At 55.5% G+C, this 14,209-nt stretch overlaps 5 protein-coding genes across 5 annotated transcripts; 3 read left to right on the top strand and 2 right to left on the bottom strand.

The window, feature by feature from the left end:
• Positions 1-344: 344 nt before the first annotated feature.
• Positions 345-2,021, top strand: BU24DRAFT_422968 (adenylate kinase 1). Its single transcript, XM_033528118.1, has 4 exons — positions 345-644; positions 715-767; positions 843-997; positions 1,071-2,021. Exons 1-4 carry the CDS (start codon positions 488-490, stop codon positions 1,534-1,536), a joined length of 831 nt encoding a protein of 276 aa, XP_033384937.1. The 5' UTR covers positions 345-487; the 3' UTR covers positions 1,537-2,021.
• BU24DRAFT_206133 (uncharacterized protein) lies at positions 1,934-2,455 on the top strand. Its single transcript, XM_033521874.1, has one exon. The coding sequence runs from the start codon at positions 2,026-2,028 to the stop codon at positions 2,344-2,346; it is 321 nt and encodes a 106-aa protein (XP_033384936.1). The 5' UTR covers positions 1,934-2,025; the 3' UTR covers positions 2,347-2,455.
• On the top strand, positions 2,155-3,596 carry BU24DRAFT_492658 (uncharacterized protein). Its single transcript, XM_033533907.1, has 3 exons — positions 2,155-2,574; positions 2,661-3,033; positions 3,125-3,596. Exons 1-3 carry the CDS (start codon positions 2,564-2,566, stop codon positions 3,329-3,331), a joined length of 591 nt encoding a protein of 196 aa, XP_033384935.1. The 5' UTR covers positions 2,155-2,563; the 3' UTR covers positions 3,332-3,596.
• Positions 3,596-6,465, bottom strand: BU24DRAFT_441647 (escape protein-like protein 2). The gene is made up of 4 exons (XM_033530459.1): positions 6,298-6,465; positions 5,382-6,236; positions 4,654-5,331; positions 3,596-4,601 (listed from the first exon to the last, which is right to left on the bottom strand). The coding sequence occupies exons 1-4, from the start codon at positions 6,366-6,368 to the stop codon at positions 3,704-3,706; spliced, it is 2,502 nt and encodes an 833-aa protein (XP_033384934.1). The 5' UTR covers positions 6,369-6,465; the 3' UTR covers positions 3,596-3,703.
• Positions 6,466-7,183: 718 nt separating this feature from the next.
• On the bottom strand, positions 7,184-13,953 carry BU24DRAFT_206070 (glutamate synthase-like protein). Its single transcript, XM_033521873.1, has 4 exons — positions 13,619-13,953; positions 10,156-13,555; positions 7,432-10,100; positions 7,184-7,358 (listed from the first exon to the last, which is right to left on the bottom strand). Exons 1-4 carry the CDS (start codon positions 13,807-13,809, stop codon positions 7,196-7,198), a joined length of 6,423 nt encoding a protein of 2,140 aa, XP_033384933.1. The 5' UTR covers positions 13,810-13,953; the 3' UTR covers positions 7,184-7,195.
• Between the last annotated feature and the right edge of the window lie 256 nt (positions 13,954-14,209).

Genomic DNA, 14,209 nt, shown 5'->3' with positions numbered 1-14,209 from the left:
TTCTGCCATGCGCTATGTCATGTGTAAATCGACTCCCCAAAGGGAAATCGTAAAAGCATTGCCATGAAAAGTACTTGACCAATACGCGACCACGATTGCCACTACCAAGTGATTTCCGACCTTTGTGACTTCCAATAAATTTTTCCGGTTGAAAGCATGCCCATGACATATCCGGCGCAACGGCGGAAATTCCTGTTTAATGATGCTCGTAACTGAATTCTGTGCGTTTTTGCGAGCGCGTGGGATGCGCGCCGGCGGTATCGGCAGAGACCTCGGCCATCGGTGGCCGTGTACGCAAAGGGTAGAGGCCAAGTCCACTCAACCGAGAATCCTTGGAAGCTCTCCCTCCAAGCGCAACTTCATCAAGCTCCACTCGCGTTTTCCAACACCCAATTGCGCCTCCACTCCACCTTCATCGTCCTCTCACGACACGCATTCCGCTTCCCATCACCCCTCTCCTCCCTAAAAACCCACACATTTCGAAAAGATGGCCCCGGTTGTGGAGCAGAGCGTCGACGACCTCAAGGTCACCGTCCAGAGACTGGAGGCGCGTATCACGGAGCTCGAGGGGAGGTTGCAGGGTGGCTCTCCCTCATCATCGCCGCCAGGCGTGCGAATGGTTTTGATGGGTCCCCCAGGCGCTGGTGAGCTTCCTTCATCCTCCGCCAAAAGAGCGGCTGGCGGGGAAGAATTTGACTAATACGGGACTTGTAGGAAAGGGAACGCAAGCGCCATCCATTAAGGAGAAGTACTGCGTCTGCCATCTTGTACGTATCCGGCTGTGTAGCGATTCCGAGAGGATATCGATGAGAGATGGGGGAATTAGATGCTGATATGTGTAGGCCACCGGAGACATGCTGCGTGCCCAGGTCGCAAAGAAGACTGCACTTGGAAGGGAGGCAAAGAAGATCATGGATGCCGGCGGTCTTGTCAGCGACGAGATCGTGGTCAACATGATCAAGGACCAGCTTGAGAGCAACGCGGAGTGCAAGAACGGGTTCGTATTTTCATCCGTCTGTGCAGAGAGATGGGGTTGACCGGAGTACCCATGCTAAATACCCGATTTATAGTTTCATCCTTGACGGCTTCCCGCGAACAGTTACCCAGGCCGAGAAGCTCGACGAGATGCTTGCCGCGACCCGCAAGCCTCTTCAACACGCCGTGGAACTCCAGATTGACGATGCTCTCCTCGTCTCCCGCATCACTGGCCGTCTTGTCCACCCTGCCTCCGGCCGATCATATCACAAGATCTTCAACCCCCCTAAGAAGGATATGATCGACGACATCACCGGCGAGCACCTCATCCAAAGGTCCGACGACAACGCCGAGGCATTGAAGAAGCGACTGGTGACCTACCACCAGCAGACCGCCCCTGTCGTTGGTTACTACCAGAAGACCGGCATCTGGAAGCCCATCGATGCTAGCCAAGAGCCCGGCCAGGTCTGGAAGAGCTTGTTGAAGATCTTCGACAACGACAAGCTCGTCATCGGCGGCCGCAGCGGAAGCCTGCTCAACAAGGTTGGCCTTTCAAACTAGACTTATCACACTGGTCGGTTCTAGGGGCGGATAATGCATCAAGAAGCTAAGAAAGCGGACGGGAACTGATCGAAGTGGATGCGCATACCCCCATTCTGTCGGAAGTCATGAACGGCGCATATCTCGATGGAAATGTCAAATGGCTCACGTTTTGAAATGTGCAACGTATGAAAAAGTGGGATCACATCTTCAAGAGAGGGCTTTGGCTGGCTGCACATAACAGAGTAAAGGTGAATGGACTTTTTTATATGAAACCGCGAAAAAAACTCCATGTACTTGTAAAAGCGGAGCAAATTTCTGGGCATGGGCAAGGGGCTGGACGTGTTTTCATAGTTGCTATTTCTCTTTTTGTTACCCTTTTTGACCCTCCTCGCCAGAACTACTGTCTCCAACTCGGAGATGTCTTGGCTTGTGAGGGAAGTAGGAATATATCGTGTTCCTGCAACATTCTTCCTCCGTCCGCAACATGACTGATGTCCGTTTCCGGGTATGGAACTCCTAACTGCACACAGTCATCACAGTCATGCCCAAACATTATGTTTAAACCCATATATCACTCCCATCCCCTATTCCTCTCAAATCCACATACCCTCACATTCCCTCTCTGAAACCTGCCTACCTACCTTGCCGCTAAGCCTTCCCCACACGTGGAAACAGAGTTCGCCAAGTGCAAATCGCACGTGCCACAGACGTCAGTGCACTCCCTCTCCCCCCCGGCCATCGGACTTTACGCCTGGGAAACCTCCGACGTTCAATCTATCCCATCTATTCGTCGACCGCCCCAAAAAAAGCCACGATATACCTACCTGACGTACCGCCATCTGTCCTCCTTTTTTCCTCCACGAAAGCGCAGAGCGCCATTTCTTACCACCGAGTCGCTGGAAGATATAAGGGATATTCTCCGAGCGTACGAATTCTCCGACTGTTGGACTAGACTGGGCGCATTGCTTGTCCCTAGGAAACCTACGCCCCATACACAAACACAAACAACAAGAACAAGGAGAAGATATCTTCTCCGAACGCAACAATGTCAAACCGGTACATACACACTCCTCCCTTCCTCCTCCCCATCAATCAAACCCCCCAAATCCACCAAGCTCTCCACACTCACACATCCCCAATAGCTTCGGCCGCGACACCACCCGCAACTCCCTCTTCTCAACCTACGACTCGCGCTCGACTTCCCCCTCAAAACTGAAAAACCCGTCCAACCGGCCCTCGCGCCCAACCTCCGGCTACGGTTTCAACTCCTCCTCCTCCACCCCCTCCCACACCCCCTCGTCAAACGCATACAACAACAGCGCACCAGCATTCAGCGCGTACCCAGGATCCTCACACTCCCCTTACGCTGGAGAAAGTGGCAGCGGCGGAGGCGGATTCAGGACCGCGACCCCGAATTCCCGCGGCCAGTACAGCGCCGCTGTCCTCGATGAACTCGAGAGCCAGAACGACGCGGAGGTCGGCATGCTGAGCTCCAAGGTCAGGGATCTAAAACACGTAAGCGCCTTATTTCCCCCTACCCAAATCCCCCTCCATCACTCCAATCGCAACATCATAAACTAACGAGCGAGTGTGTGTGTGATTGTAGTTGACGAACCTAATCGGCACCGAAATCCGCGACTCCTCCGCATTAGCCGATAAAATGAACGAGCAGTTCGAGGGCTCGAGACAGAAGCTTAGGGGGACTATGAAGAGGATGTTGAGGATGGCGGAGAAGACGGGGGTGGGGTGGAGGGTTTGGCTGGGCTTTTTCGCGGTGGTGTGTTTGCTGTTTTGGTATGTGTGGCTTTTTTAATCCTACGGGATTTTGGGGGATGGGGAGGGTGGGAGTATATACGTGTGTGTGTGTGTGGAGGGAGAGGGAGAGCAAAGCATGCGAATTGGCGTTTTTCTGCTTTTCTATATTGTTGGGTTCTTTTGGGCAGCGGAAAATGTAGCGACTTCTTTTCTGTTGTTTATACTCCGTACTAGTACATGCATCATTTCTGCCCCGTTCTGCTTTAATATGGGGCCGGGTATATAGTAAATGCGATGCTCTCGACATATACGAACGGTCATGCAAAAGAAAGACTACGTTGTATCTTATTGATTGTGTAGAGTGGTATCACGTATATACATATTCTCACAACATCTCCCTTCTTCTCATTACCATAACAGTCTAAAGACATTAATACTCCTCCCCAAGCACCTTCTTCAACGCCTTACTCTCCCCCTCATACCTCTCCACCTTCTCCTGACTCGCCGCCAACTTCGCAAGCAAGTACTGAATCCTCGGCGTCAACGTCCTCGGCTGCGCATTCAACTGGCTGAGTAGCAACAACTCGCTCTCCACCTTTTCAATCGTCGCGGTCTCGATCTTGACGAGGTCGGTCAGGATGGCGAGGTCGAGTCTGGACGCGAGGACGCGGTCGTGGACGAGGCGCTTGAAGGCGGAGTGGTAGACGGGCTTGCCGGGCTTGATGGTGGCGGGGCGGCCGTTGGGGCCGTGGGCGATGGAGATGAGTTCGGCTTGTTCGAGGGCGCGAAGGACGGATTCGCCGGCGGTTTTGTAGGTGTCGGAGAGGAGGAGCTCGTTGTAGCGGAGAGTGGAGGTGTCGGCGAGCGATTTGATGAGGAGCCAGGCTTGCTCGGAGGTCCAGCGTCGGGTGGTGGAGTCGTCGTCGGAGTTGAAGATGTACATTTTGAGGATCTCGGAGGCGGATTGGTCGATGATTTCGTGGACGGCTTTCGTGGGCGTCTCGCCGGTTTTGATGCGTCGGGCGAGGAACTCGAGGTCCGTGAGGCGGCCGCCCAGGAGGTCGATGCAGGTGTCGAGTTCGTTGAGGTCGGCGCGGTGCTGGGAGGGGAGTTTCTTGGGTGAGCCGTCCTTGTGTGGTGGGTCGTCTTCGACGTCTGCGTCGAGGTGGGTGATGACGAATTTCTTTGCGACCTCGGGACTGCAGTCTGAGAGGGAGATCTGGCGGAAGACGCGGTCTGGAAGTGCCTTAGACAGAGACTTGGTGAAAGAGACATCGTTTGTGAGGAAGATCACATGGGCAATGTTTGCTGTAGTGAGTCGGGCAGCCCTATGACCTGTCAGTGCTGTTCAAATGCCAACCCAGGAGTTCTGATACATACCAATCGGCAATCTTGTCGTAGAGGGAGTTATCAATGTGGCTCTTGTGGAGATAATTGTCGATAATAACCACGGGCCTTCGCTCCGGATGAGCCTCAAGCCACTCATCATCCGCAAGCTGCGCGTCCTTGTCGTCCTTATGTCTCGAATCAAGAGCAATGCTGCGAAGCGCAGTCGTCGTATTGTTCCAGATCTTCGCGAGCTGCGAGTCGAGTGTTTCCGAGAATCCAGTCTTGACACCAGTGGCGCCCTGAGCTGCCATATCGATCATTCCATTGAGGCTGTTCATGAACGAGAATACAGGTCGGTAGCCAACCTCCGCGGCGGCGGCATTGATGGTCGCGCTATCGCCTCGGGCTTCCTGGATGGGCTTGCAGTCGACGACGAGCTTGTACTTCTTGTCTTTGAGAGCTTGATCGAGAACCAATTCCTTCTTGCCAGAGCCGCGGGGGCCTTGGACGATGATGAATGTGTCGGCCGTCTCCATCAGCCAGGTCTGCAATTGCTCGATGTTGCCCTTTCGATCGTCCCAGACAGCTTCCATTCCCGCATCGTCATCTTGACGACGACGGAACGTGCCGATGAAATCAGTAGCATAGCCTTTGATCAGCTTGTAGAATCTGTTGTCCTCAATATGTAAAGACCTCGTAATGTGAGCCTTGACGAAGAACGTTCGAATCCTACGACAACAATTAGCATTCATCCCATCGTCGAAGACACTCAAACTTACGGATCAAAAACCGCAACCGTGATCCCCGCGATGATAGCCGCGACAATCGGAATCACAATCCTCGGATGACCAAAAATCCAATCCCTAATCCAATGCGCCTTAACCTTCCTCTCATACCCCAACCTCAGCACCGTCCCCTTCACACCCCCACCCTCCGCCTCACTCACCAGATACCCATGCATACAATTCTTCGCCATCACCGCCTTCGGAATACTCGCGAAATCCAGGTACGCAAACTTGGGCAGTACCTTCGAATCCGGCGGCTGCGTCCCGATGTCCCCTAACTTCCCATACGGCCTGAAAAACGCAAACAACTGCTCCTGCGAGAGCTCCACCGCCTCCGCACCAGGTTCGGAAGGGATGAATTGCACTTTCACGCGCGAGGTCGGGAGCTGGAACATGTCTTCGACCCAGGGACGCCCCCGCACGAGGTTCGCGCGCATCCGCCGGAACGGACTCCACCAGGGTCTGATGTTCTTGTCACGCAGGTACTCCTTCAACGCCGTCTCGACCTCAGACGTGCTCGTCGTCGCATCGTGGCTGAACTTGACGAACGCGCCGCCTTCTTTGAGGCGGGGGATCACTTCGAGGGCTTTGATGGGCTTGGCGGCGGAGGAGAGGACGTGTGCGGGGTCTGCGCCTGCGACCGTGGAGGTGATGAAGTTCTGGAAGAGGCCGGGGGCTTTGTCGGAGGCGTCGAGGGGGATGCCGAGGAGTTTTTGGAGGCGGAGGGGGAAGACGTTGTCGATGAAGAGGATGCCTTCGTTGGGGCCGGTCTGGATGTGGCCGGTTTTGTTTTCGCCTGCTTGGAGGGAGACGTGACGGTGCGGGTTTGTGAGGAGTGGTGGTGGGATTCTGGGGGTGCGTTTGTCAGTTCGTGATGGGATGATCTACAGCAAGGTGTGTGTATACATACCTCGTCCGTGTACTGTGTAGCACCCCGCGATGGCGGGCACTTTGGTGCCATGCCCGTGGCGAGAGAAACATCGTTGCGTCTGGATGGATTACGGACGCATGTCCTTTATCACAGCTTGCCCTTGAATGATATTCGAGACAGCGAGAGCGAACGCAATGGATGTTTGTGGTTTGGTGGAGTGTTACAATAAAGTGACGCAATGTGCGATGCACGGTCCACAGATAGATCGCGATCGCGCCGCTGACGCGCGCTTGAGAGTTGCTGTATCAGGATATTGTGATAGGGTTGTGCTTTTGCAGAGGAGAGGGTATGGATTAGTTACATTTACAGGTATGTTTTCAAAGCATTGATAATATTCCCAATTGACTACAGCACACTCTAGAACATTCACTTATAGGCTCTCTACACTCCTCTCAACCAGCTACGCCGTCCTCTGCAATCCCCCTATCACATGTTAAAGCTACCCACATCCATCCCAAGAACCTTGAGACCTTCCACCCGCCTACAGCCTACTCCACCCTTCACAAATACCTTCACGGAAGCAGTAGTGCCAATTTGTTACATATATCAAAACAATATATTTACTTCATCTGTAACGAAAGCTATTCTACACGTTTTGCAAAAAAATGCACCTTGCCTTTTCCGCCACCCGTCACCCGTCCAGATATAAATTTAAGGTATCATCTTTTTTCGCAGGTGTTGTAGACAAAAAACGAACGAGTCAAAAAAGAAAATCTGAAAGACGTGAGAACCGTTTGAAAAATCTTGTTATAGTCGTCTTCGTCTTTCGTGAAAAATCATCGTTGATGGGCATGCAAAGTACGATCCCAAAACGCCTTGAAACATTTCATGAAGAAACAAAACACATAGCTTAGGTGGTTAGGATAGAGGGGGAGGTTTAGGCGGTGACGGCGATGGTGGGAGCAGCGGTGTCGTCGGCTTTGCCGAGGAGCTCGTAGGGCGGGCGCTTGACGATGCCGCCGGTGACGGGGAGCTGGCTGCTGACGCCGGTGAGGAAGGAGTCGACTTCGCGGGCGGACTGGCGACCTTCGTTGATGCCCCTATAATAATGTGTTAGTTTCGATTCGGTAAGGGGAAATGAGTAGGAGTGGGAGGGGATAGATGATGACTTACCAGACGATGAGGGATTGACCGCGGCGGCAGTCACCAGCGGCGAAGACGCCGGGGAGGTTTGTGCTGTAGTGGCCGGGGGCGGTCTTGACGTTCTTGCGGGGGTCGAGGTCGACGGCGCCGCCGAGGACGCGCTGGTCGGGGCCGAGGAAGCCCATGGAGAGGAGGACGAGGTCCGCGGGGAAGAACTGCTCGCTGCCGTCGATCTGCTTCATGTCCCAGCCGCCCGTGGACGACTTGGTCCACTCGACGCGGACCGTGTTGATGCCCTTGACGTTGCCCTCGCCGTCGTCGACGAATTCCTTGGACATCACGCAGTACTCGCGAGGGTCCTTGCCCATGTGCGTCTTGACTTCCGAGTGGCCGTAGTCCACGCGGTAGATGCGGGGCCACTGGGGCCAAGGGTTGTCGCGGGCACGCTCTGGCGGGGGTTGAGGGAGGAGCTCGAAGTTGACGACGGATTTGGCGCCGTGGCGGACGGAGGTTCCGATGCAGTCGTTACCGGTGTCACCACCGCCGATGACAACGACGTGCTTACCCTTTGCGGAGATGTAGGCCTCGTCGGCGAGCTCAGAGTCGAGGAGAGACTTGGTGTTCTTGTGCAAGAACTGCATGGCGAAGTGGACGCCGTTCAAGTTGCGGTTGGGGATGGGGAGGTCACGAGCGACAGTTGCTCCGGTGGCCAAAACAACGGCATCGTTCTCGCCACGGAGGGACTCGAGACTGGGCTGGCCATCCTCGCCGACGGCAACGTTGGTCTTGAAAGTGACGCCCTCGGCTGCGAGGAAGTCGACACGGCGCTGGACGACCTTCTTGTCGAGCTTCATGTTGGGGATACCGTACATCAACAGACCACCAACACGGTCGGCACGCTCGTAGACGGTGACGGAGTGACCAGCCTTGTTGAGCTGATCGGCGCAGGCGAGACCAGCAGGACCGGATCCGATGATGGCAACGGTCTTGCCAGAGCGGGTCTGGGGTGGGTTGGGAACCATCCAGCCCATCTCGAATCCGCGGTCAATGATGGCGCACTCGATGGACTTGATGCCGACGGGATCCTCGTTGATGCCAAGAACACAGGCACCCTCGCAAGGAGCTGGGCAGACACGGCCAGTGAACTCGGGGAAGTTGTTGGTCATGAGGAGACGGTTGAGGGCGTCGCGCCATTGATTTTGGAAGACCAATTCGTTCCACTTGGGGATAATGTTACTGATCGGGCAACCACTATCAGACTGACAGAACGGAATACCGCAGTCCATGCAACGCGCAGTCTGGTACTTAAGCTCATCCTCATTCAGACGCTGAGAAAGCTCCTGCCAGTCACGCGTACGCGTCTTAGGGTTGCGGTACTTCTCCGATCTCCGCTGGTACTTCATGAAGCCGCGGGTCTTGTCGAGCACGAGCGCCTTCTTCTTCTCGGCCTTAGCATCAGTGACGCTCTCCTCGATGTCGAGCAGGTCGGCCTTCTTCTTGTCCTGGGCCTCGTGCTCGTGCTTGCGGGAGTCCTCGTGGGCCTCGCGGACGGGGTTGCCGGGGAGGATGGGGAGAGGGTAGGCTTTCTTCTTCTCCTCGGCCTTCTTTGCGGCTTCCTCTTGCAGGACGCGCTTGTAGTCGGTGGGCATGACCTTGACGAAGCGGGGGAGAGCGCGGGTGAAGTCGAGGAGGATGCGGGCGGCGAGTTCGGAGCCAGTGTAGTGGTGGTGGTCCTCGATGAGGCCGCGGACGAAGGCGATCTCCTCGGGGTCTTCGATGCCGGTGAGCTCAACCATCTCCTGGTTGACCTTCTGCTCGAAGTCGTGGTGCATGTCGAGCACGTAGGCGATACCGCCGGACATGCCTGCGGCGAAGTTGCGGCCCGTGGAGCCCAAGACGAGGACGCGGCCGCCAGTCATGTACTCGCAGGCGTGGTCGCCGACGCCCTCAACGACGGCGGTGGCACCGGAGTTGCGGACGGCGAATCGCTCGGCAGCAACACCACGGAAGTAGCAGTGGCCGCGTGTGGCACCGTACAAGCAGACGTTGCCGAGGAGGACGTTCTCCTCTGCTTTGTAGACGGCAGTGCGGGGAGGGTACATGATGATACGACCGCCAGATAGACCCTTGCCAACGTAATCGTTAGCATCTCCCTCAAGCTCGAGAGTGACACCAGGAGCGAGGTAGGCTCCGAAGGATTGACCAGCGGAACCACGGATGTTGGCATGGATGGTGTCGTTGGGCAGACCAGCCTCGCCATAGCGTCTGGAGATCTGGTAGGAGAGGGTGGCACCTAGAGCACGATCGGTGTTGACGATGTCGCACTCAATGCGGGCGGGCATACCCTTCTCGAGAGCAAGCTCGGATTCGGCAATGAGCTTGTTGTCAAGTCGGACATGAAGACGGTGGTCCTGCTTGCGAACATTGAAGGTAGCGACGCCCGGTCGGAGGGTGTGGGCAGGAGTCAAGATCAGAGACAAGTCGATGTTCTCGGTCTTGGCAGTTCGAAGGTCGTCACGAATCTTCAACACCTCACAGTGACCGACCATCTCGTTGATAGTACGGAATCCCAGCTTCGCCATGATAGCACGCATCTCATTGGCAACGTAATAAAAGAAGTTTATGACGTTCTCCGGGGTACCCACGAACTTCTTCCTGAGCTCGGGATCCTGCGTTGCGATGCCGACAGGGCATGTATTCTATATCAAAAGTTAGCAATCAAAAACCACTTGTAGTCGGTAAAGTATCACAAACCAAATGGCACTTGCGCATCATAATGCAGCCCATGGCAATAAGAGGCGTTGTCGCGAATCCCCATTCCTCCGCACCGAGCAAACATGCGATGGCGACGTCGCGGCCAGTCCTGAGCTGGCCATCAGTCTGAACGATGACACGACCACGAAGATCGTTCAACACCAAAGTCTGATGAGTCTCGGCAAGACCGAGTTCCCAAGGAAGACCAGCATACTTGATACCGGTCCATCGCGAGGCACCGGTACCACCGTCGTGGCCGGAAATGAGGATGTGGTCGGCCTTGGCCTTGGCGACACCGGAGGCGACGATACCGACACCGGTCTCGGAGACGAGCTTGACGGAGACACGGGCGCGGGGGTTGGAGCACTTGAGGTCGTAGATGAGCTGTTTGAGATCCTCGATGGAGTAGATGTCGTGGTGGGGGGGAGGGCTGATGAGACCGACACCAGGGGTGGAGTGACGGGTCTTGGCGATGGACTGGGAGACCTTGTGGCCGGGAAGTTCACCACCCTCACCGGGCTTAGCACCTTGGGCCATCTTGATCTGGAGCTCGTCGGCGTCGGCGAGGTAGGCGCTGGTGACACCGAACCGGCCAGAGGCAATCTGCTTGATGGCAGAGCGCATGGTGTCGCCGTTCTCGAGACGCTGGCTTCGCTCAGGGTCTTCACCACCTTCACCAGTGTTGGACTTTCCACCCAACCTGTTCATGGCAACGGCGATGGTGGAGTGAGACTCCATAGAGATGGAACCGTAAGACATGGCACCAGTGACGAAGCGGCGGACGATCTCGGTCCATGGCTCGACCTGGTCGATGGGGATGGATTGACGGCCCTCGAATTCGAAGTCGAGAAGTCCACGGAGTGTGCAGTCCTTGATACGCTCGTACTCGGCGAGGGAGTATGCCTCGTAGGACTTGTCGTTCTTGGTGCGGACGGCGTCCTGGATGTTGGCAATGGCAGTGGGGTCGTTGACGTGAGGCTCGCCTCCGTCTCTCCAGTGGTACTCTCCAGTCTCGACGAGGCCGGGGATCTCGACAATGCTGCGGGACGGGAAACCCTTCTCGTGCAGACCGAAAGCATCCTGGGCAATGAGCTCGAAAGTCATACCCTTGATACGAGAAGCTGTTCCGGTGAAGCAACGATCGACGACGGAGTCATCAATACCGAGGGCCTCGAAAATCTGGGCACCCTTGTAGGATTGAATAGTAGAGATACCCATCTTGCTCATGACCTTGAGGATACCACCATCGCAAGAGTGCTTGTAGTTGTCAATGAGCTGCTTGGGAGTGATCTTCTTGCGGATGAGGCCCTCGCGGTGCATCTTGAGAATACACTCAATGGCAAGGTAGGGGCAGATGGCATCAGCACCGTAGCCAACGAGGACGCACATGTGGTGGACTTCACGGGCCTCACCAGTCTCGACGACGAGAGCGGCCTGGGATCGCCACTTGTTGCGGACGAGATGGTGGTGGACCATACCAGTGGCGAGAAGTGCGGAGACTGGAACACGCTCTGCGGAGGTGTTGCGGTCGGAGAGGACGATGAAGTTGTCACCGCTCTGGATGCCTTCGGTGGCCTCGTCACAGATGCGGTCAAGGGCACTCATGTAGCCATCAACACCCTCGCTCTTGGGGAAGGTGATGTCGATGTACTTGACAGTCCACTCGGGGTGGAGGACGTGAGTGTTGGTGAGAGCCTTGTACTCCTCGATGGAGAGAACGGGGGACGGGAGCAGCATCCTGTGGCACTGGCTCTCGTCCATTTCCAAAACGTTGCCCTGAGGACCGACATACGCCTCGAGAGACATGACAATAGCCTCACGAATGGGATCGATGGGGGGATTCGTGACCTGGGCGAAAAGCTGGCGGAAGTACTCGTAGAGCAATCGAGGCTGGGTAGCCAAGCAAGCAAGAGGAGCATCGTTACCCATAGATCCGAGAGCTTCCTTGGAATCAGCAGCCATGGGACCGAGAAGCAAGCTGACCTGCTCCAAGGAGTATCCGAAAGCCCGCAATCTGGGATCTTCCTGCACTCTGGTCTCGCTGAGGGTAAGGGAAGTGTCCACACCCTTCTCGGTGACCTGCTCGAGGATCTTGGGGAGGGTGAGGAGGTTCTTCTCGATCCAAGAGCGGAAATCGAATCGGCTAGACACAGTGTCCTTGAGCTCCTTGTCGTCCACAATGCGTCCGGCGACAGTATCAACCAAAAGCATGCGTCCGGGCTGGAGACGGCCCTTCTGCACAACACGCTCCGGCTCGATGGAGATGGTTCCAACCTCGGAAGCGCAGACGATGCGGTCGTCGTCAGTTACGTAGTATCGGCAAGGTCGAAGACCGTTTCGGTCCAAGTTTGCACCACAGTAACGTCCATCAGAGAAGGTGAACAGAGCAGGTCCGTCCCAGGGCTCCATCATGCAGGCAGCCCACTCGTAGAAAGCCTGCTTGGCCGGGTCCATCGTGTCGTTACCCTGCCATGCCTCAGGAACCATGAGCATAACTGCCTCAGGGAGGGAGAGAACCCCGTTGATCGTGAGGAGCTCAAGAACGTTGTCGAAAGCAGCGGAGTCAGAGCCACCGTCTTCGATGATGGGGTAGAGGAGATCCAGCTCGTCGCCGAAAAGACCAGATTTCATGACACCCTCGCGGGCCCTCATCCAGTTCTTGTTACCCCGCAATGTGTTAATTTCACCATTGTGGGCGGCCCATCTGAGCGGCTGAGCACGATCCCAGCTGGGGAAAGTGTTCGTAGAGAAACGCGAGTGCACCAAAGCGAAGTGGCCCTCGAAATCAACGTTGACCAAATCGTGGTAGTACTCGTAGACTTGCACGGGTGCCAATTGGCCCTTGTACACGATGTTCTTGTTGCTCAGAGAGCAGATGTAGAACCAGTTGTGGAGACCAATGACATGCGTAGAGCGCTTTCGGAGGACATAGAGCTGTCGCTCGAAGTATCCGACATTGTGCAACTGATCGAATTCGGGCTTGGGCTGCTTTCCGTCTCCGTAGGCCTCCTTGAGCACGACAAATGGCTGAAGGATGATAGGCTCGCGAGAGAGGGCGGCGGGACCGAGCAGAGTGGAGTCCCGGGGAACCAGACGCCATCCAAGCACCCGCAGGCCAAGCTGGTCTGCGACCTCCTCGAACATGCTCTTGGTGTCATCCAGGATCTGAGGATCGGGCTTGAAAAACAGGTTTCCCGTCGCATACTGTCCAATTTGGGGGAGGACGAATCCTTGTTCGCGCTGGAATTCCTTAATGAAAAACTTGTGGGGTATCGAAGTCATGACGCCTGCGCCGTCACCGTCTCGTGCATCGGAGCCCACGGCACCGCGATGGGTCATGTTGCAAAGTAAAGAGCGTGCATCGGAAATGATTTTGTGGCTCGCCTTGCCCTTGATGTGGCTATCCAACTGTTAGCATTATTGTGCCAAAAATGTGTGCAATTATTCGGGGCCAAACACTCACGCTGCAAAACCGACACCACAGGCATCCTTCTCGAGCTCCGGGTCATAGAGACCCTGCTTCAAGGGCAGAGCACCCGCCCACGACTTGTTGTCGGGGCCATCTTGGTATTCGAACACAGAAGGTTGCTCTTCTTCTTCGATATGGGTATCCTGGGGCAATTTTGTATCTTCGGCAAAAGAAACCCGACCCATTATATCGGCAAACGGCCGAAAGTCTGGAAGATTTATCGGGTTGTCGACTGGAGGGAGGAGAGGGCGACTACGTCGTGGGTATTTGGGAGATGACAATGCCGCTCGAAGGGGAACTTCAGTTCAGATTGGCAGGTTTCTGCTCTAGAAATCGAACTTTTGGGAACGAATTAGTAAAATGCGTACAGAAGACTTGGCGTAGGAATTACAAAAAGAGCTGCTGTTTGCGGGAGTGTGTGTGGGAGAGTATGCAGACGAAAGCCCGCTTGGGAGGCTTTGCACATCTTAAAGAATGCGAGCGGGAGGGCAGAAGAATGCGGGGAGCCACAGGCTGGTGGTCCCAAAGAGTCCCAAAGGGTCCCAAAGAGGAGATTCAACCAGTCAATCGCACTCATATGACAGG

This window comes from Aaosphaeria arxii, assembly GCF_010015735.1.
Source record: "Aaosphaeria arxii CBS 175.79 unplaced genomic scaffold BU24scaffold_4, whole genome shotgun sequence".
Taxonomy (NCBI): domain Eukaryota; kingdom Fungi; phylum Ascomycota; class Dothideomycetes; order Pleosporales; genus Aaosphaeria; species Aaosphaeria arxii.
This window is presented reverse-complemented; position numbering and strand designations above follow the sequence as displayed.

Bases quoted from the DNA above. Each gene is read 5' to 3' on its own strand.
- BU24DRAFT_206070 (XM_033521873.1), bottom strand. From the start codon at position 13,809: ATGGGTCGGGTTTCTTTTGCCGAAGATACAAAATTGCCCCAGGATACC. The intron at 10,101-10,155 runs GTTTGTGATACT...CTTTTGATATAG, and splicing joins TGATGCGCAAGTGCCATTTG to AATACATGCCCTGTCGGCAT. The intron at 7,359-7,431 runs GTAAGTCATCAT...ACATTATTATAG, and splicing joins GGTCAATCCCTCATCGTCTG to GGGCATCAACGAAGGTCGCC.
- BU24DRAFT_206133 (XM_033521874.1), top strand. From the start codon at position 2,026: ATGGAACTCCTAACTGCACACAGTCATCACAGTCATGCCCAAACATTA.
- BU24DRAFT_441647 (XM_033530459.1), bottom strand. From the start codon at position 6,368: ATGTTTCTCTCGCCACGGGCATGGCACCAAAGTGCCCGCCATCGCGGG. The intron at 6,237-6,297 runs GTATGTATACAC...ACGCACCCCCAG, and splicing joins CTACACAGTACACGGACGAG to AATCCCACCACCACTCCTCA. The intron at 5,332-5,381 runs GTAAGTTTGAGT...TTGTTGTCGTAG, and splicing joins ACGGTTGCGGTTTTTGATCC to GATTCGAACGTTCTTCGTCA.
- BU24DRAFT_492658 (XM_033533907.1), top strand. The intron at 3,034-3,124 runs GTAAGCGCCTTA...GTGTGATTGTAG, and splicing joins AGGTCAGGGATCTAAAACAC to TTGACGAACCTAATCGGCAC.
- BU24DRAFT_422968 (XM_033528118.1), top strand. From the start codon at position 488: ATGGCCCCGGTTGTGGAGCAGAGCGTCGACGACCTCAAGGTCACCGTC. The intron at 645-714 runs GTGAGCTTCCTT...CGGGACTTGTAG, and splicing joins GATGGGTCCCCCAGGCGCTG to GAAAGGGAACGCAAGCGCCA. The intron at 768-842 runs GTACGTATCCGG...TGATATGTGTAG, and splicing joins AGTACTGCGTCTGCCATCTT to GCCACCGGAGACATGCTGCG.